This window comes from Clarias gariepinus, chromosome 5 (assembly GCF_024256425.1).
Source record: "Clarias gariepinus isolate MV-2021 ecotype Netherlands chromosome 5, CGAR_prim_01v2, whole genome shotgun sequence".
Taxonomy (NCBI): domain Eukaryota; kingdom Metazoa; phylum Chordata; class Actinopteri; order Siluriformes; family Clariidae; genus Clarias; species Clarias gariepinus.
The window spans coordinates 5270993-5292245 of NC_071104.1; the positions used below are offsets into that span (position 1 = coordinate 5270993).

The 21253-nt window shown below is 37.6% G+C and overlaps 1 protein-coding gene across 2 annotated transcripts; it reads left to right on the forward strand.

Moving 5' to 3' along the window:
- Positions 1-1103: 1103 nt before the first annotated feature.
- Positions 1104-20812, forward strand: ankzf1 (ankyrin repeat and zinc finger peptidyl tRNA hydrolase 1). Of its 2 annotated transcripts, none has more exons than XM_053495824.1 (16): positions 1104-1155; positions 7813-7964; positions 8484-8605; positions 8718-8820; positions 9593-9774; positions 10585-10694; positions 11035-11188; positions 11415-11637; positions 13138-13227; positions 13325-13537; positions 15251-15355; positions 16637-16871; positions 17025-17136; positions 17431-17598; positions 17992-18062; positions 20120-20812. In XM_053495824.1, exons 2-16 carry the CDS (start codon positions 7841-7843, stop codon positions 20241-20243), a joined length of 2136 nt encoding a protein of 711 aa, XP_053351799.1. In that variant the 5' UTR covers positions 1104-1155; positions 7813-7840; the 3' UTR covers positions 20244-20812. The 2 variants fall into 2 exon arrangements, with proteins under 2 accessions (XP_053351799.1, XP_053351800.1); XM_053495825.1 differs by having other exon boundaries at positions 13340-13537; positions 20120-20810.
- Positions 20813-21253: the final 441 nt, after the last annotated feature.

The window sequence follows — 21253 nt, forward strand, 5'->3', positions numbered from 1 at the left end:
CTTCAGCAAGATACTCACATGATTTTATAAAACAAAAAATCAACAAGAAGCACAAAAGAAAAGGTTTCGGCAAGTCCACATTACTTTAACAAAACAAAAAAAAAAATACTGTATACATAAGATTTATTGACATTACTGCCACTCTTATTGGCTGAACAGAATTAGACGAGTAACACTCGGGGGATCTCAGACTTTCTTAGCTACAGAGTGTGTACAGTGTACATGGAAGATTTATCTGTACCTTGGTCAGAACTCACTCTTTCAATTATAAACATTCTCGAAATCAGTATCAGAAGAGTTTCTGTCCGTCTGTGTGATCAGAATTTAATGAAACGTTGGTGCCTGAAGTTTAATCTGCACCATAAATACAATCTAAATGTGGAGTAAAAGTGATGTTATGAACAGTTATGTGTGGGATTTAATAATCTACTGTAAAATAATCTACTAATGCGCTACTGTCTCAATGTAAACAAACACCTGCACCAATAGATATTAATTAGAAAAGATAAAGTGAATATTTTGACTGGGATTAGTTCATATTTTCACTTTGGCTGAAATAACAGCGCTGAAGTGGTATAAGTGAACTTTAACACGCTGGAGTGGTTTTAAGACAAAACTTCATCTTTATCCTTTTATCTACTTTTTCCATTTCTCATCTGTGATTCACTCTCCGATTACCGAACAGGGAGTGTATTTGTCTGAGCACCAAAGAAGGACAACTTAGTGTAAACAAGGCGTAAGATACTCAACCTTACAGAATGGGATTTCTTTGTATTAATAAGTTAGACAGAGAGTTCTGCTGTACAGAGAGACACACAGACATGTACGTGGGCTTCAACCTCAAATAATAATAATAATAATAATAATATCACTGATTACATTAAAGCCGATTAGGTTATTTTTAGGCTTAAGCATTTATTATTATTATTATTATTATTATTATTATAAATGATCAGTGGACTTTTATAATAATAATACATTTATTTATTTATATTAAATAAAGATATATATATTTTATAAATATTAAAATATATTTTAATAGCAGTATATTAATGTACTGTCCCAATCTCCCACTAGGTGGCGGTAATGAGCTGAAAGATCGGTAATGCTGAGACCACGACGAAAAAGGAGAGACGCGTGAGCTCACGCAACAAGGTACAGCTTTAGAATTCGTTTTTCCTCCTGGGTGTTTTTATTGTGTTGTTCATTCGCACCTCATAGCTCTTTCTACTGCGTATTATCAAAATAAAATTATGTATATTCACGACTCCTCAACGAAGAAAGGCGGAACACAACATTTCTTTCCGTACCAGTATTCTGTTTTTCCCTTATCAGTATGATTGGGTAAAACGTTCTTTATTAGCCAATCAGAGCGCAGGGATTGTGTACTGCTGGCCAATCAGAGCGCAGGGATTGTGTACTGCTGGCCAATCAGAGCGCAGGGATTGTTTACTGCTGGCCAATCAGAGCGCAGGAGGGCGGTGTCTGCCGGAAAACGGATAGAAAAAGAAAAAAGTGCAATGTGTGAATCAGTACGTAAATATCTAGATTAATTATAAAAAGTAAACAAAATTACTTTCATGAGAATAGTAATTCGTTTTAATTTAAAATGTATTTATTGTTTTTAGACAGAGAGTATAATATCTGACACCGAGAGCTGCTCCTGCTGTGGAGTGTTACCCGTGTGTGTGTGTGTGTGTGTGTGTGTGAAATGGCGAAAAAAAAAAACACTTCATGAATGTAATAAATTATATTCCTCATTTATTAATGTGTATAAGGAGAGTTTGATGAGAAAGAGCCCTCCAGCAACTGTGTGGAGACTCAGGACTCAGGGGTTGCCAGCTCCATGAAAAGGAAGTAAGGGACAGGGTTAGAGGGGACAGGGTTAGAGGGGTCAGGGTTGGAGGGGACAGGGTTGGAGGGGACAGGGTTAGAGGGGTCAGGGTTAGAGGGGACAGGGTTGGAGGGGACAGGGTTGGAGGGGTCAGGGTTGGAGGGGTCAGGGTTGGAGGGGTCAGGGTTGGAGGGGTCAGGGTTAGAGGGGTCAGGGTTAGAGGGGACAGGGTTAGAGGGGACAGGGTTAGAGGGGACAGGGTTAGAGGGGACATGGTTGGAGGGGTCAGGGTTGGAAGGGTCAGGGTTGGAGGGGTCAGGGTTGGAGGGGACAGGGTTGGAGGGGACAGGGTTGGAGGGGTCAGGGTTAGAGGGGTGATTTGCCTTTTGGGTGTTTGTCTGGGGACTGGGGACTGGGGTTGTAATTTCACCACTAATCCCAGTTTGATTTCAACACATAGTACATAATTATTTTTTATTCTGTAGTCTATCTATAGAAGCTGTCTAAACTTAAAAAGTTGTACATAGTGTGTATGTATTTATCTATATATGTATGTATTTTTTATTATTATTAGTAGTAGTAATAGTATTAATATCGATAAAACTAGCATAAGTACCTGCCATTGGCGGCTATTTTAGGTTGAAGCCCACGTACATGCCTGTTTGTCTTTCTATACGGCAGAACTCTCTGTCTACCTTATTAATACAAATCTAATATTGTAAAGTTGAATTAAATAATAATATTGTTAGGTTTTATCATCGTCAGTCAAATACGTTCCCTGTTCGGTATTGGAGACGATCGGAGAGTGAATCACAGATGAGATCTCATTGATTCATCTTTATCCAATCGAAAAATTGGATCAGATAAAGATGAAGTTTTGTTTTTAAAACGACTCCAGTGTGTTAAAATTCACTTATACCACATCAGCGCTGTTATTTCAGCCAAAGTGAAAATATGAACTAATTCCAGTAAAAATATTCACTTTATCTTTTCTAATTAATATCTATTGGAGCAGATGTTTTGTTTGTGCCGATTTAAATAAAATTGTGATTCTATAAGTGTCAATTTATTAATTTTTCTCTGACTTAGTTAAAACCAAAAGCGCAGCATTTAAACAATACAAACCAACTTTAAATACAAGAGTTAAACATTTTACTGAGCTGTATCTGTCATCCACCATAATTATTATTTCCAAACCAACTTATAATTCACTCCTATCACTCGTGATGAAAATGTGCAAATATTTCAGAGTGCGGCAACATTTTACTTTCCTCAAAACCTCCAAAGTCTCAAAACTCAACTTGACAGTCAGCATGTTGACATATGGGGCTTCTACCGCACATGATTTTTAACTATTTTGCACTTGTGCGTGTGTTTTGAGAATGGTGTAAGTGTGTGTGTAAGGAGTGGATTTGCGACTAATTCGCTCACAGGGTTTGGAGTAAAAGGCAGATCGGAGGCTTTTAACACACATGTTTTTATAATGTAAAGCCACAAAAATGCATTTCTGTTGTGCCACTCAGAAGGTTCTGCGCTCTGTACAGAATTCGTCATATCTGTTCACGTGTCATGGCTAATCAAGCTGAAAACCAGACAGTTCTGCTCACTGGCGATTAGTTGACCGGTTCATCTTTAGTATAAAAGATAAAAAAAATTTGGAATCAGTGTGGCGATGTCAGCACACAAAAGAATTGCGATTCATAATAGCAGAATAAACAGGTACAGGAGTGGGAGGCGTGAGAGGGAACTAACCTCTATGGGTTATCCTGGGATCCACCACCAGTCACTCGCTGGCTCAGCCTTTTGGATTTCCCATAGCTATCACACTGAATGGCCTTAAGCACAATCTGACTATCTACTAGGTGAAACCAATGTTCAATGTCTGCCAATCCTTCTCGAAGGGTTTGATGGCTTTATTTCTGAGATTTCCAGAAAGTGGCTTGTCCCATGTTTGTCGAGTTAAGCTCACATTTCCTGTCTCTTGGGATGCCTTCCTGACAAGAATTGCACCTTTTTGCTTGGCAGGTGTAACGGGACCAATTGAGTCATAGAGCCCAGCTGTCTTCTGATCAACCGGTTAGGCGTTTTCAGTTTCGTTTCACCTTCAAGAAGTTTTTGGCCTGTTCTCATTTTCTTTTTCCTTTTTGAGAAGTTAATAGAAGTCATGATGTAGAGTTTGTCATCTTCTACCAAAAACCCTCTTCCCAAAACTTTTTTTCTTCTTCCTTCATCTGGTTTGGAAGTGTGATCACTTGACTTTAAATTTGTGCACCAGTCACTTGCCTCCCACTTAGCCCTGACCTAACCCATGGCTTGAGTGCAAATCCGCTGGCGGTCAGAATCTCTTTAAGTCCATTTATTATCATGGTCAGTCTCTCCTGGTCATTGTGGGATGTGGGGATGTCATCTATGTAGCTATCCTCCTCAGGTACTCTGCGCTCCTATTTTAAATGAGCAAACTTTTCCAATTGTGCTGTTCTACGCAGAGCTAATTGTGCAATGCATCCAGCAGGGTGATCTCCAATGTTGACTTTTGTTATGGCAAACTCGCCTATTTCTGTATTCTATATTCTATATTCTATATTCGTATCTCTCCAAAGAAAGTGTGATGATGTGGAGATTAGGGCTGCAACAACTAATCGATAAAAATCGATTAATAAAATCGTTGGCAACGAATTTCATAATCGATTTGTTGTGTCACGCGACGCGTAGACATTTGATTATAAAAAATAAAAACTTTAGTTGAGCGCGGAGCGGAGTAAACACACTCGATCTCGCGCACTGATGTAGCACTGATGTAGCACTGATGTGTGTCTCTTGCTGGTATAATCAACATCCGTGCACGTGTGTAGTGTATACTATAACACTGTGACCACGTGTGTGCGCGCGTGAAACATTTTATTTTGTGTCTGTATGCGTGTGTAAAGCAAAAGCAGGTCTCATTAGAGATGTTAAAAATCCATGTTTTCTCTCTGCTCAAGGTTTAGCCTGCTCTTTGGCTGCTGTCTGTGTGTGTGTGTGTGTGTGTGTGTGGGCACGCGTCATTGGACACCGTGCCTCACACACACAGACCCTGCCTACTTTTGCCTTCACAGACACACACACACTCTTTCTCTCTGCTCTACACAGAAACACTGCTCTGTCGAGATACTTTTCAAAGGTAAAGTGCAGGTGAATTTGTTCTATTTTTACTTTGCAGCAGTGATTCCGTTTTTGAAAATTTCGAGTGTTTTGGAATACGAGTAAGTCCATTTTTATTTTATTTGATTATTATTATAACAGCTTAAGGAGCAACATGTTTGTACACTTTCTAAAGATTTTAGTTTTGTTTTTGAATAAGGGGTTGGAAATAAATGCTTTTCTGTTTTTTTTTTTTTTTTTTTTTGTTTCTATCCGATTAATCGGAGAAAAATAATTGACAGATTCATAGATTATTAAAATAATTGTAAGTTGCAGCCCTAGTGCAGATGCACTTTACGCTCTTTGAGCCAGACAGAGTTGTTCTTCTTAATGTTTTTAAGAGCAGCAAATACTCCTTTTCTAAATCGAAGCAAGACAGCTCTGATAAGTACATTTGGACTGAGCATGAATTTTTGTCTACTATTCCAGACCAGCCACACCGGAATGGTTGTTGAGTGGGGGTTTGATGCAACTAAGTGGCTAACATACCAAACTGGTCACTTCCACTTTTCGATCTCTCCCTTAGTGAGTTTAATTGCTGCTTCTCTTTCGACCATATCATGGACCTGAGCTGTATAAATACCTTGCCATTCTGGTACTCTCTTGAGGTGTTTTTCCGTTCTTAGGAAAGCACTTTTCACCCCACTTCTGTTTTATGGAACGGTAGATGGGTCCTGAATCCATGGATACTTTGTATCTCAGTGTGGAGACTTACTTTGTGAATCTTCTACAACATAAGTGAGACCCTCTCTTATGAGCTCAAGTTCCTTCTCTTTTGCTAGAGTAATTTCTTTTCCTCCAGGCTAACGGTTACCAACCGGGCACCCACCACACATTGGTTCACAGGCCTCTCCGATACTGTCCCACTTCCACCACTCTTGGTTACTTACCAGTGAGCTTTTTGTTTCAGCCACATGACTTTTCCCTCTTTGGATTATCTTGGGGATATTTGGAGCTTCTGCCTTTTCAAAGATTTCCTCATAGTTGACTGCACCTCCCCTAATGGACTGAGCAAAATGTGTTTCAGACTCATTTGCTGTCATTTCCACCTTCTCAAACAGATCTGGGTCTGCTCCAGCAACAGTTTTCCCCAACGGACTGTCCCAAAGGACGAGATCTCCCACAACTTTCATTCTTTGTGGTGCGAGTCTCCCCTCTTTGTGGCTAATAAGGAGTTCAATCTTCTCCGACCTTTTAAATTCTTTGAGGTCTGCCTCTAGAAATATTTTTTTAAGTTGCTCTGGAGTGACACTTCTGTGGACTTTGGCGATCTCCTCTAACCCATAACAGATCAACCGATGAGCCTTTACCGTCCCCTCGTGACCTTTTTGTGCTCACTCTAATGGCCATCTTTCCAACCCCATGAACCCCCAAGGTAACTTTCTCCCCTCTTAACTTGAGTCTATCAGCAGCTTTGTGCGTAATTTGTGTCTGAGGCCAGATCTATCAGAGTGCTGGTTTATATATAACCATATATACATGGTTTTGTTTCCATAGTGGTTCTCCAACACTCTAAAGATGTCAGCAGCTGTGTTGTAAGAGGAAAGCCTGAGCTCTTTGGCAATCTTGTCTTATCGATGCTGTCCACCCGTTAAATCTTTTTAACCTCAGTCGACCCTGTGGGTTCCTCTTGTCCCTGGAGGTTTTCCGAGCCCCTCTTCCAGCGGTAGAAGTTCCTCTTATTACCACTGAACGTAGGTAGGCTTGTAGGTTTAATTTTAACTACTGGCATAATCTGAGCTGCAGAAGCTATCATATCTATCTTATTTTTCACATCGGTTTCTGATACTTGTGCATTCTCTGTAATCCTTTAAGTGCATGCGAATTAAAATTTTCTTGCTTCACACTTACTGCTAAACTCTTTGAGCTTGTATACACGACCCTCTAACTCTGCTCTTACAATTGTTGGGGTCCATCTTTCCAGTTCCAGTTGCATACTATAGCCGACGGTATCGACAGGCATGGTGACGGCAAGCTTTCTCTGCCACGGAGATCGTAGCTGACATCTCAGCTTGTCCATAATTTTTTCAAAGAGTAATCCAGCCTTGTAATTATCATTTGTTTTAAAAACTTTTCTTGCTCCAGTGGAGAGCTTTTTAAATTTCTTTATAAGTTCTGATTCCGGCAAATTACTTGCTTCTCTGTTAAGGAAGTTAGCTCGCTTGGTGAAGCTACTTTTTGCAGAAGTTATCTCCCTTTTCAGTTGCTCAACTGTTTTTCCAAAGGTTTCTTCTGCCATTTTGCTTGGATATTATCCTCTTTACCTGTGTCAGCAGCACTTTGTCTCTGGACTTTACTTATCTATTGATCTCCACACTGCTACACGTGGTGATCGACTGTACACGTGGTTTTCGATTGTTGAGTTATCTGGGAATTTGTACATCAGCTTCTGCTTCAAACTTAAATCGTTCAAAGTACATTTAACTAAGTGGTCGATAATCTTAAATTAAAAACCACAAAAAGGTACATCACTATTTCTGATAAATAATAGTTAAACCACTACTTCTAATAAATATTAATTAAATAAAACGTAAACTAATACAACTAAATTATTTAACAAAACTTAACACATACAGTTCCATAAACCCTTTAGCAAACATGTAATACACATCATATTACATTCTTTGTGAATACGTGTAAAAACTTAAATAACAATCATAAAAAAGATTAAAGTGATCAGTCCTTTTAAATCTATACAGAACCTTTTACTTCTTTCTTTTGATTTGACGAAATACATTTGCAACAGAATTAATATCTGAATCTGGTATAATAGCTGTGAGGTTTCTTTATTTCCTCAGATCCTCGAGTGTGCCTTACAACGTCATCATGACCAAACCAAATCGCTGCTCTTTGTTTGACCTCGCTGTTGATCCGAACCTCATTGATGGACTTAGGGAGGTTTCAGAGTTGCAGAATCCTCAGGAACCTCTTCATCTCGCCATCAGAGAGGGTAAGAAGGTAACATAGGCTTAAAAGCACCCTAGGACATAAAGTGCTGACTTTGTAAGACAGTGCCCTGTCCCTTGCTGTACTTTTCATAATTATAGGTACTAATAAAGAGCCTGCACCTTTTGGTTCAAGCAGGTGTGTTGGATCTTTATTGAGCAGAAGTCCTAAGATGAGTGAGACCATTCAGTGCTTTACAAGTCAGCATAATGTATATAGATCTAGTAGGGCCGCTAGACTAAATTATTGCAATCAAATGCTAAAATTATTATTGCAGTCTTATCTTAGAGTGCTATACCAAGAATGTGTGCAGTATGGTGAAAAGAAAAACAGATAGAGATTTTAAAACAGTATCAGGCTGATGGTAACCATGAAGTCAAGCCTTAACACACTTCTTCAAGACAAGAATTCTTTGGGTAATTCAAAATCCTGTATTATTTACTGTAATATATGACCATGTACTACTGGTAGTAAATGAATGTCTTTTGTTCAGTGTTTATAAATTAAATGTGTTTGTTTGCAGATGTTTCTGATAATAAGAGAGGAACGGATGAAAGTAAGGATGAGGCCGCGTCACTCGGAGAAGTGTCCGACAGGAGGTTTTGCTCAGCATGTCAGAGCTCGTTTGAAAATCGTGAAGAGCAGGTGTGGTAGTAATTATACAAGGCTTTTACCAATAAATTAATTTCTTCACTGAGTAATCATCATGAGGATGTAGTGGTTGATCAGGTTTCCTGCACTTTGTATGTTCATGCAGATGGAGCATTACAAACTGGACTGGCATCGATTCAATCTGAGGCAGCGACTGGCTGGACGATCACCAATCACCGTGGAGGAGTTCGAAAAGAAGACAGGAATGGGTAAGTCGCTCTCTCTTATCCGCTTTAATATAATGCACAAAATATATCTAGTGCAAAGAGTCATGCACAGATAAATAAACAGATCTGCAAGTTGTATGCTTTGAGCAAAATGCTCACTTACATAGTTGTGGATGAATTTAACTGCAAATTATTAATAATTAATTAATAATTAGTACTATACAGCAATAAATAATTATCCTAATAGCATCTCTCTCTCTCTCTCTCTCTCTCTAATATATATATAAATAGTGTGTGTGTAAATCAGCAGATGTATGCGATGTTGATAAGTTAACATCGAAAATACTAAGAAGTATTTAGATTCACATATAATTCAAAATATAAAACAAACTTCAATATTTTCATAAATAAGGCTTTAAACTTTCAAGCTTTAAAGAAGCTATAAACCTCTTGTCCTGCATATCTGTTTATCCGGTATATGTACAATTCCTCGTTTAAATAAATGCCTTCATTAAATAAAATATATTTTAAAATAATATAATGTTTGCAGTATGTTTTACTTAAATAAAACAAGGTTGAAAGGACATCCCTGCCTGTAAACTTACATGTAGACAGTTTTTCACAATCAATGCAACTGATTTTCACCAGCATTTGTCACAACTCTTCTTAAATTCTTAGTGTCTGTCAGGTTGTTTACTTTTATACAGAGTCAGATATTATATAAAACCATTGATTATTAATATTATTATTGAGTCTCTTGTTATATCAATTGAGATTTAAATTTCCTTGTGTGTCTGTGTGTGTATGTGGACAGGTGATGTGTCGAGCATTTCAGGTTCAGACTCTGAGGATGAGGAGTCGCGCAGTGACGATGACGATAATGGCGGCGGTGGTGGTGTGATTTCTTATGGAGGTCGTTTATCTGCAAAGGCTTTGCTCCAAAACTCTCAGGGACTGTATTTATGTCTGTACCGTTGTGCAGTACAGAGGAAGACAGTAAGTACATTAGCATGTCTTTCATAGCAACACCTTTTTTATATTATAGGTTACTAAGTAAACACAGAGCAATGCTAGGCTGCTTATGAAAAAAAAATCTTTTGCAGCATTCTGTAGTGAAAATTTAGTAAATGTCCATTATGATAACTTTGGGATATTCACCCATATTGCTTTTTTCCCACTTTGCAACTTGAGAAGCACCCTATCACTCTAGACACACCCACACCCCTCTATCTGTCTCACTCGAGACATTTATTTTCAATAAGGACAGTGAAGTGACTCTTCCTGCATCTAATCCAGGGAATAACTGCACAACATACACCTGAAGTTTGCGGACACCTGACCATCGCACGCACATTCCCATACTTTTGTCATAAATGCACAATTGTATTAGAATACCTCTGTACGCTGTATCTTATCAGTTTCCCTTCACTGGGCCAAAAGAGGCCAAAACCTGTTCCAGCATGACGATACCTCTGTGAGATGCACAAACCCAGCTCTATAGGTTGGAGTTGAAGAACTCGAGTAAAACTGGAACTGGAGTCTCCTTGACATCCCAGTTACAGTGCCTGAGCTCAGTAATAGCTGAATGAACACAAATCCAGAGAGCCACACTCCAACATGTGGGGGAAAGCATTCTATGGACGGGTGGACACAGTTTTTGTCCATACAGTACAGAGACAGGAAGATTTCTTAGCTATGCTAGAAAAGAGAATTTAAATAACATAACGAGTTAGTCATTATAAAACACAACACAATATAGCATTAGGATGCTTGCTTAACTAAAACTGAATGTGTTTCGTTCTTCAGGTTGACGATGAGGCAAATTTGGTTGATTTTCTGCTGAACACCTCGGAGAAGACGCTCTGGGTGATCCTAATGACGGGCGGCGGCCATTTTGCTGGAGCTGTTTATAAAGGGTCAGCTGACTATATGTTATGATTTCTGATTGTATTTTCAAGCCGAAGAACATGAATAAAGCTATATAACAATGAAAATATGCACAGTTTGAAATTTTAGCTCACCTCTGGTCTGGTGTGCGTGGCGTTTGTGTGTTCTCCTCGTGCTTGGTGGGTTTCCTCCAGGTGCTCCGCAGCGTGAGCTGTTGCTTAGTGGAAATAATGCTTTTCTGGTTCACTTAAGATGTAGATGATAGAAATGTTTGCATGCATATTTTCTATAAATCTCTTAGATGATCCCTGTTATCTGATCCTGAACTATCCTCGATGAGTTATCGACACATGCATTGTTATTTTACAGGAAGGAGGTGCTGCAGCACAAGACGTTCCACCGGTACACGGTTCGAGCAAAACGGGGAACGGCTCAGAGTGTCCGTGATGCCCAGAATAAAAGCCACACCCCCAAATCTGCCGGGTCTGCACTTCGGCGCTATAACGAGGCAGCTCTAACAAAGGCGAGTACAGATTGAGTTTTCAGTGGATGGCTGTGACATTAAAGGAGGCCATTTTATCAAACTTATTGCATGATCAAGGAAGGACATGGAGAAATTTGAAATCAATACCACACTGATAAACAATTTTTGCAGCATGTTTAGGTTGAAGAAGCTAAATATAGTAAAGTATAGTAAACTGCAGGGCTTTTATTGTACATAACACTGTACACAACTGCTTCCACACCAGGACATTCAGGATCTGCTGAAGAACTGGGCTGAATATTTAACTCAGGCTGAGGCCATTTTCCTCCGAACACCGAAGTACAACCGAAGTGTGTTCTTTGGAGGTCGCGGAGCACCACTGGGAAGAAAAGACTCGAGAATACGATCAATTCCTTTCGCTACTCGCAGAGCCACTTTCAGCGAAGTAACACGTGTACATGACGTTCTCTCAACAGTTCAAGTTTACGGTACATATCTGATTGCTTATTTATTTATGTTGGTTTTTAAGTTAGTAATAAAAATTTGCTATATGGAAAATGGCCATATTTTAAACAAAAGAAATGTTCAAAATATAAAGTGAAATATATGTCCAAACAGAACAATATAAATAAATCATTATTTAGATTTAGAAAATTTCATTTATATAATGTATATACAAGCACTGCAAAACATGATCTTAACAAGTGAAAAACTGTTGAATTTAGTCACGTTAATCTACAATTTCTTAACTTGTAATTGAAACAAACCAAATATAAGAGTAGCCTGTTTCAAGACCATTTTTACCATTTATTTCAGCGTAAATTGATTGTTCTATGGAAAGATAAGTTTGCTATTTTTAAGCATTTTTATTTAAATAAATGTTTAAAATTTACGTGTTAAGTTAAACGTGTCAAGATAAAATCTTAATATTCTCTTATTTGTTTCGAATGTTGATATTGTTTAACTAGATTTTCCTTTTCAAGACCTTATCACTTACTAAGATGAAAGATGAGAGAGTTTGAGATGCACTTAATTAAATTTTTTTTACATTACTTACATTTTGTATATTGTAGATGTTTTTTTCCCCCGTAATTTAATTAAAACTATGAAACTCTAGATTTGTTACACGTCACGTGAAATATTAAATTTTCCTGTTTCAATTTTAATGAATTAGCTTACAGCCCACACACTTTAAAAACCCAGTATCTCAAAATGTTAGAATATTTCCAGAAAAAAATCAAATAAGTATTTATATTACCCAAATGTGCACTGCTGAGGCGTTATTGAAGACCAGCCTTCAGCTCAAGAACAGACAGCTGGGTTGTTTGTTTCTCATCTTCCTCTTTACAATAGCCCAGAGATTCTCTATAGGGTCCAGGCGAGTTGGCTGGACAATCAAGCACAGCAAAATCACGGTCAGCAAACCAGTTCGTGGCAGTTTTGGCGCAGTGGGCAAGTGATAAGTCCTGCTGGAAAAGGAAAATGAGCATCTCTGTTAAGCTTAAACATGAAGCGCTCTAAAATCCCCAGGTAGACGGCTGCCCTGACTGCACTGTGGACTTGATAAAACACAGTGGACCAACACTACATGGCACTTCAAATCGTCACAAAATGGAAGCAACTTGACTTCAGTCTCTTCATTCTTTATACCAGACTCTTTGATCTCAATTTTAAAGTGAAATACAAAATATACTTTCATATGTAAAGTATATGTAAAAATCTCATATAGTAATAGGCAGTTTAATCTTTTTCACAATATTAAGATTTGAAAATGTACTTGTATATTTAAAAAAAATCACTATTTTAACCGCAATAACTAAAAAAAAGGTTTGGGCTTAAAAAAAAAGTTTAAAAAAGCAAAACGCTCCTAATTTAAATATGTTTAATATGTAATCATTTTTAAATAATTTCATCATAACTATTACTGTTGAGTGAATTTGTGTAAATACCTAATTTATTATACATACATTTGTTGACTCTGTTTACAGATAAGACCACAGATATATCCAGCATTCTCAGTTCGCCCAAGAAAATATGGCAGAAAAAAACTTCAAATCAAACCAACCAAAATGCAGCAGGTGAGTTTGATCTCTGGAGTTGGTGCCTGTGTGTGCCTGTGTGTGCATGTGTAATCCACCCCATTCACTGTTGAGGTATGTGGATCTGTACCACTAGGCGTGTGTGTTTCAGTGGTTCAGCAGGAGGAGGACGAGCAGGAAGAGGAGGAGGATGAAGACGTTCCTGTAGAGCTGCAGTTTGAGGAGTTGACCATTACAACTTTAGATTTAAAGGAATATGAGGTCAAACCCAGCAAAAAGAAGCGAAGGAAGAAGAAAGAGAGAAAACCAGAGGCTCCTGAGAAAGATGAGAAGTTCATGGAGAGAGAAGGTATTATTGGTATCATTGTTCATTTTTTTCACTATTTTTTTGGTAGAAGTAAATTTTTTTTCATTTTGTTATACAGTGGTGTGAAAAACTATTTGCCCCTTCCTGATTTCTTATTCTTTTGCATGTTTGTCACACTTAAATGTTTCTGCTTATCAAAAACCATTAACTATTAGTCAAAGATAACATAATTAAACACAAAATGCAGTTTTTAAATGAAGGTTTACGTTATTAAGGGAGAAAAAAAACTCCAAATCTACATGGCCCTGTGTGAAAAAGTGATTGCCCCCCTTGTTAAAAAATAACTTAACTGTGGTTTATCACAACACCTGAGTTCAATTTCTGTAGTCACCCCCAGGCCTGATTACTGCCACACCTGTTTCAATCAAGAAATCACTTAAATAGGAGCTACCTGACACAGAGAAGTAGACCAAAAGCACCTCAAAAGCTAGACATTATGCCAAGATCCAAAAAAATTCAGGAACAAATGAAAACAAAAGTAATTGAGATCTATCAGTCTGGTAAAGGTTATAAAGCCATTTCTAAAGCTTTGGGACTCCAGCGAACCACAGTGAGAGCCATTATCTACAAATGGCAAATACATGGAACAGTGGTGAACCTTCCCAGGAGTGGCCGGCCGACCAAAATTACCCCAAGAGCGCAGAGACAACTCATCCGAGAGGCCACAAAAGACCCCAGGACAACATCTTAAGAACTGCAGGCCTCACTTGCCTCAATTAAGGTCAGTGTTCACGACTCCACCATAAGAAAGAGACTGGGCAAAAACGGCCTGCATGGCAGATTTCCAAGGCGCAAACCACTTTTAAGCAAAAAGAACATTAAGGCTCGTCTCAATTTTGCTAAAAAAACATCTCAATGATTGCCAAGACTTACCTTACCTAAGAAAATACCTTGTGGACCAACAGGACAAAAGTTGAACTTTTTGGAAGGTGCGTGTCCCGTTACATCTGGCGTAAAAGTAACACAGCATTTCAGAAAAAGAACATCATACCAACAGTAAAATATGGTGGTGGTAGTGTGATGGTCTGGGGTTGTTTTGCTGCTTCAGGACCTGGAAGGCTTCCTGTGATAGATGGAACCATGAATTCTACTGTCTACCAAAAAATCCTAAAGGAGAATGTCCGGCCATCTGTTCGTCAACTCAAGCTGAAGCGATCTTGGGTGCTGCAGCAGGACAATGACCCAAAACACACCAGCAAATCCACCTCTGATTGGCTGAAGAAAAACGAAATTAAGACTTTGGAGTGGCCTAGTCAAAGTCCTGACCTGAATCCTATTGAGATGTTGTGGCATGACCTTAAAAAGGCGGTTCATGCTAGAAAACCCTCAAATAAAGCTGAATTACAACAATTCTGCAAAGATGAGTGGGCCAAAATTCCTCCAGAGCGCTGTAAAAGACTCGTTGCAAGTTATCGCTGCTAAGGGTGGCCCAACCAGTTATTAGGTTCAGGGGGCAATTACTTTTTCACACAGGGCCATGTAGGTTTGGATTTTTTTTCTTCCTAAATAATAAAAACCATCATTTAAAAACTGCATTTTTTGTTTAATTATGTTATCTTTGACTAATAGTTAAATGTGTTTGATGATCAGAAACATTTCTTGTGACAAACATGCAAAAGAATAAGAAATCAAGAAGGGGGCAAATAGTTTTTCACACCACTGTATATTAATTTGTATCTGTGCATGCATGGTTAGAATTTAACAGCAGGGAGGTGAAGGACGAAGCGGGGAATGAAAAGTCAGGAGAAGACAAAACCAATGACAAGAAATATCTGAGGAACAATAACCATGATGAAGAAGGTACAGTGTACACACTAATGCTTTGGGGTTTGTTTTAGTTATTTAGGTTATTAGATCAGTTTTACCTTTATGGTAAGTTTTATTATGTTAGAATTCCACAGAAATTAAACCTATTTTTATAAGAGTTGTATTTTTAGCAAATTAATGATAGAACCAACTATCTTATGTTTCCCATCTTTCTTTATTTTGCATAGAAAGTCCATGTTCCAGTCATCACTCGAAATTATGCAAAAAAAAAAAAACAATTTTGTTTTGTTTATCATAATAAAAGCAAAAGATAAGCCCAAAGAACGCTTTACCGATTTTACTCCAATCTTACAATAGTAACTGTTTCGTATCAGTTTACTCATTTGAATGCACAGCCGTGGCCAAACGTTTGGAGAATGACACAAATATTAATTTAAAAATGGCTGTTCTTGGGCAAAATTGTGAGTGAGCCAACCCCCTTGACTGACACATGCTTTTTTTTTTTTTTTCTTGAGCAAGCATTTTTCCGAATGCCCCAAACATTAAGGAGGATTCATCAGAGAAAATGAATTGGTTCTTTACCTCAGTCCTCGCAAGATTAGTTTTTTTTTTACTTTTGCAAAATATCAGTCCGTCACTGCTTCTCCTGGAGAAAAGTGGCTTCATTGCTGACCTTCTTGACACCACGCCATCCTCCAAAAGTTTTCACCTCACTGCACGTGTAGATGCACCCTCACCTGCCTGCTGCCATACCTGAGCAAGCTGTGTGTGTGTGTGTGTTAAATTCAAATAAGAGATGAGGAACGGTTGCTGTGTAAGTCAAGAAGAGGGAGAGGGGAGGGTATCATTCCTCCTCTCCTTTTACTTAGGCTTCACACACATACACACACAAACACACGCGCACAAACACTTATCTGTCGGCATTTTTTTAAAGAACTTTTTTAAAGGCAAAGTGCAGGCTAATTTGTTTATTTTTTCTTTATATTTTGTATAAATTTTTTGGGCTGTGGAACGAATAATCTGAGTTTTTATTATTTCTAATGGGGAAATTCAAATTGATTTACGAGTGTTTTGAAATACTGTACGAGCCCCACTTCCGGAACGAATTATGCTTGCAATTCAAGGTTTCACTGTATTTGTAAATTGCCATAATAAAACACTGAAGCGGCAGACTTTGTGAAAATGAACATTTTTCATTCTTAAAAAAAATTTTAGCTAAAAAGAAAATTCTAATTAAATGGAGAATGTTTTAAAATCACTATGATTTTAGCTAAATAATTTGCCAAGTGCTAATGTTTTATTTCTTTCATTTAGATGAGAGGTGTGTATCGTGGGAGTTCGGTGTCCGGGATGCCCTGTACACTGCGTGTAAGACTGGTGACACGGAGGCGTTACACACACTACTGCAGCAGGACGAGCACACATTGGCCCGACTCCTTAACACACCCATCGACTCAGCAGGATACACACTGCTGCACGTGGCATCAGCAGCTGCACAGAAACACGCTGTGAAACTGTTATTGGAGATGGGATGTGACCCAACATGCAGGTGACACTGGAAACATCTGCTGAAAACTATACACACTATATACACTGCAAAAAATAAATAAATAAATAAATGCACTTTGATTAAGGGTGTGCAAACTTTCTGCCTCTTGTGTTTGTTCTTTGTGTGTGTGTGTGTGTGTGTCTCTATACAAAGGGATAGAAAAGGCCAGACACCATATGCAGTTGCACCTGAAAAAGAGAGCAGGAACATGTTCAGGAAATTCATGGCTGAACATCCGAACAAATACGACTACGCTAAAGCTCAGGTCTGGCACACGGGTCACTTGTCATCATCAAATAATATCATTACATTCCTAAACATTTTGTACATTACATTTTTTTACATGCGTCTATTTTAACACAACGACTGGTCAAACTGTTTCAAAACACAGTACAATGTATCTGAATACAGTATAAACATAATATAGGCATGTTTAAACATTATTTGTTACTCTAATGTGTGTGGACTTGCCTTATCACCCTTTAATTAAATACTCATTCGGACCAGAAGAAAACTCAGTCGTTTATATTCGTCATTTCTGCTTTTCTTTTCATTAAAGGTTCCGGGACCGCTGACGGCTGAAATAGAGAGCAAGAAAGCAGAAAAGAAAAAAGCGCAGAAGGCGGCGAAGAAGCAGCGTGAGAAGGAGCAGAGAGAGGAGAAACGGAAAGAAGAGGAGGAGCAAGAGGAAAAACTGAGGTTTTTAGCACTGAGTGACCGAGAAAAGGTACCATAAGGGAAGACGACTGTGTCTTTTAAATAACTGGAAAAGTAGATTGTTTGAAGATCTATCATATGATGTACTAAACTTATTTCATGCTATTTTTAAAATTTATGTAACACTTAGTTTATAAAACAAAAAAAATTACACTTTTATGTCAATTTCACCCTGCACATTTTCACAGGTTAGTTTTATGGAGAATGAGCTAGTCAGAGTTAACATCGGCAAAACTGAGAGAAACCTGGAGAGGATCCAGACTATACCACATATACACTGCATGTTTACAGCAAATAGGGTTCAGCTCATACCCAAGTGGCTTCTACATTGTGGGTTTATGGCTGTTTGTTTTTAATGGCAATACATAAATCATATTGTTTGTTCGTTCGCTTGTTTGTTTAGCGAGCGCTGGCTGCAGAACGGAGATTGGCAGAGCAGGTAGCCACAACAGGAGGAACACTCAGTAATATCAGGTACACAATTCCTCATCTGATTTTTTTTTTTGTGCTTTAAAGCTTTCCTTACCTTTTCCTTACCAATGTCAAACTAACAAAATATACTATCCTGCTTTATTTATCATCTGTAACACTTTTATCTGCAGCTCTGACTAGGTAACATGGTGACTAATGAATGTATTTGGTTATTAGTCTACGTTTCACTCAGATCTGTAAGTTTTTGTAATTTTGCTCCTGTGTAAATAAAATTCTAATTTTATTTGTCTCATACACAGTACCATATGCAGTGAAATTCTTATACGACCGCTCGTGACCTTAAAACCTAAATTAGCAAAAGAAAAAAATATCTTTCTAAAATATAGAAAAACTGCAGAGTTTTTCTCTATATATAATAAATTATTTATGCCCCTGGCAGATTCTGACTTAAAGTTACTTTTACTCAAGCAGCAAGTTTTTTTTGACTGGAAATCACACAGGATTCTCCCAAAAAATAATATGAGAATGTACAAGAGGCATCATTGTGGAAAAAATTATCATCTTTTATTTACATTTGAACAAAAAGTGGCATGTCCAAAATTATTCATACCCATTGCAAACTGTCACAGTCCATGAGAAAATCCTAAAATCAATCCCCGGCTCTCAATTATACACTCAAATGAGGATGGGTTCCCTGTTGAGTCCGGTTCCTCTCCTATTGCAATCTCAGGGAGTTTTTCCTTGCCACCGTCGCCCTTGGCTCGCTTCAGGGACAATCTCACAATCTCATTATTATCCAAACACATGTTTTTTACACATACACACTTCCATAAATTTTCTATTCATTTTGTGAAGCTGCTTTGAGACAATGACCATTGTTAAATAAAATTATGAATAAAATTTAATTGAATTCCAAATAGTCCAAGCTGTTCTATAGAAGCCTTCAACCCTAAGAACACCATCCCCAGTGTTAAACATGGTGGTGGGAACTTAATGTTTTGAGGGTGTTTTTTAGCCGGTGAACCAGGGAACCTAATCACAGTAAACGGCACCATGAAAAAGGAGCAGTACATCCAAATTCTCAACAACAACCAGGCAGTCTGCAGAGAAACTTGGCCTTGGGCACATTTCAGTGAACATTTCAGCACGACAACGACCCAAAACACACAGCAAAAGTGGTGAAGAAATAGTTAGCATACAAAAACATTAACGTTTTGCTGTGGCCTGAGAATCTGTGGAGGGAGCTAAAGATCAGGGCGATGGCAATGAGACTCACCAACCTGAAAGAGTTGGAACTCCTCGCTAAAGATGAACAGGCCAGTGGAGACGTGCAAAAAGCTGGTCAGCAATTAAAGGAAGTGTTTGATTGCTGTAATAGCCAATAAAGGCTTTACTATTGATTATTGAGAATGGTATGAATAATTTTTGACATGCCACTTTTTGTTAAATTGTAAATAAAAGATTAGTAATATTTTTTTTTTCCACAATGATGCCTCTTGTACATCATCTTATCTTCTGGGAGAAGCCTGTGTCATTTCTAACCAAGAAAAAAACTTGACATTACTAGAATGCTCCTATTAATGGCAGACGATTGTCTTTTGGAGAAAAACATTAATAAGAGATTTGTGCTTCAGGTGTTTATTTAACCTTTTCTGCACTGTAACATCCCTCAGTGTCACAGGGAATCTAGTTTCTGTTTCTGTAGTGAGAAACCATAGACTGGAGCAATGCCTCATTTTTGTAGCTCTTGTGTTGGTGGGGGGCAACAATGAGCTAAAATAGACTGTTTTTTTTTTTTTTTTTTAAAGAAGTGATTTATTTTTGTTGGTCTTCCTGAAACCCAGTAATAATAATGTGATGGTTAGATATGTTTTTCTAATAGATTCACACTTCTGAGCAAGTCACCAATGTGAATGAATTCATTTTGCCACTGGAAATAACATTTTTTATGCACCGCTTGTTTAACCTCATCCATTCACTCATTATTTTGAAAACTAAAAGTCATTACAAAATGGCGTGGATGAACGTGTATAAGAATAAAATAAGAAAACGTACTGTTGTGTTTATTTGATGTTTTTACAACGTGTGTTTTGTTTTAGGCGATGCTGGCAGTGTGGAGAGTCTCTGCTGGGGAAGGTGCCATTTGAATATTTAAATTACTCTTTCTGCTCAACACTCTGCGTCCAAACACACCGTAAAAGCAACAGAGCTGCTAAACCATAACTCGAGGGAGAGACATTCAGAATATTACTGACACAACTGAAAAACATTTGCTGTAATTGACCGACTGTTGACATTTAATTTATTTTAATGATATTAGAGTGATGGGTTAAGTTTACATGTGTGTTAATTTAAGTATTACAAATGTAAACACTGTGATAAATATGAAGAACCAAACTGACATTGAAATTCAATATTTGATTGGTGGTATGGGTGTGTAATTATTGATGCAACATAATAAAATAGAAATTATATTTCTTATTAAAAGTCAGATCATATTCAAACTCATTCTCCTGTTATTTGGGACTTTTTGTGATGTTTGTTTTTGAAAATTTTGTCACAGGCATATGTAAATAAATAAACATACAATTACTTAAATTTTCTAATATTTGCAGTTGAGTCATGTTTTGAATGATATTAAGACAGTTGGTTTTCAAATAGTTTTATTTTTATGTCAGTAATGTCAGCACAGAAACCAGTGACCAATAAATGTATTAAATATGTTTATGAATGAGACTTATTGCGGATCGAAAGGCCCGTTGTACCCTTGATGGGAGCAGCCGAAAGACTAAGAACAATGAGAAACTCACATTATTAAACTGCTATTATATAGTAATATTTATTTTTATTATTTAGAACATTGGGTTTTTTATAAAGTTTTGTGAATATTTGTATTTCGAATATGTATCTTACTTAATGGTAAAATGTGACTAATACTAAAAATATTAGTCAAACTGATGCAACATTCTGATTCTGATCAAGAAATTTAATTTAATTAACCCATGTTTTTTTACTCAGCCGTTTTCAAACTGTAAGATAAAGGACTGTTAAAAGAACTGTTAATAAACAATGAAAAAAAATGTTAGTTTATTTGCAATAAACTGAGATAAATTAATATGTGAAATTATAGCCAACTTGAGATATGACACAGGCATGAATGTAAAGTTATCAGCAAGTAATATCAGTATGCCAAAGCAATAACCATAAAGCACTAGGCTATGTGGATCAACAAA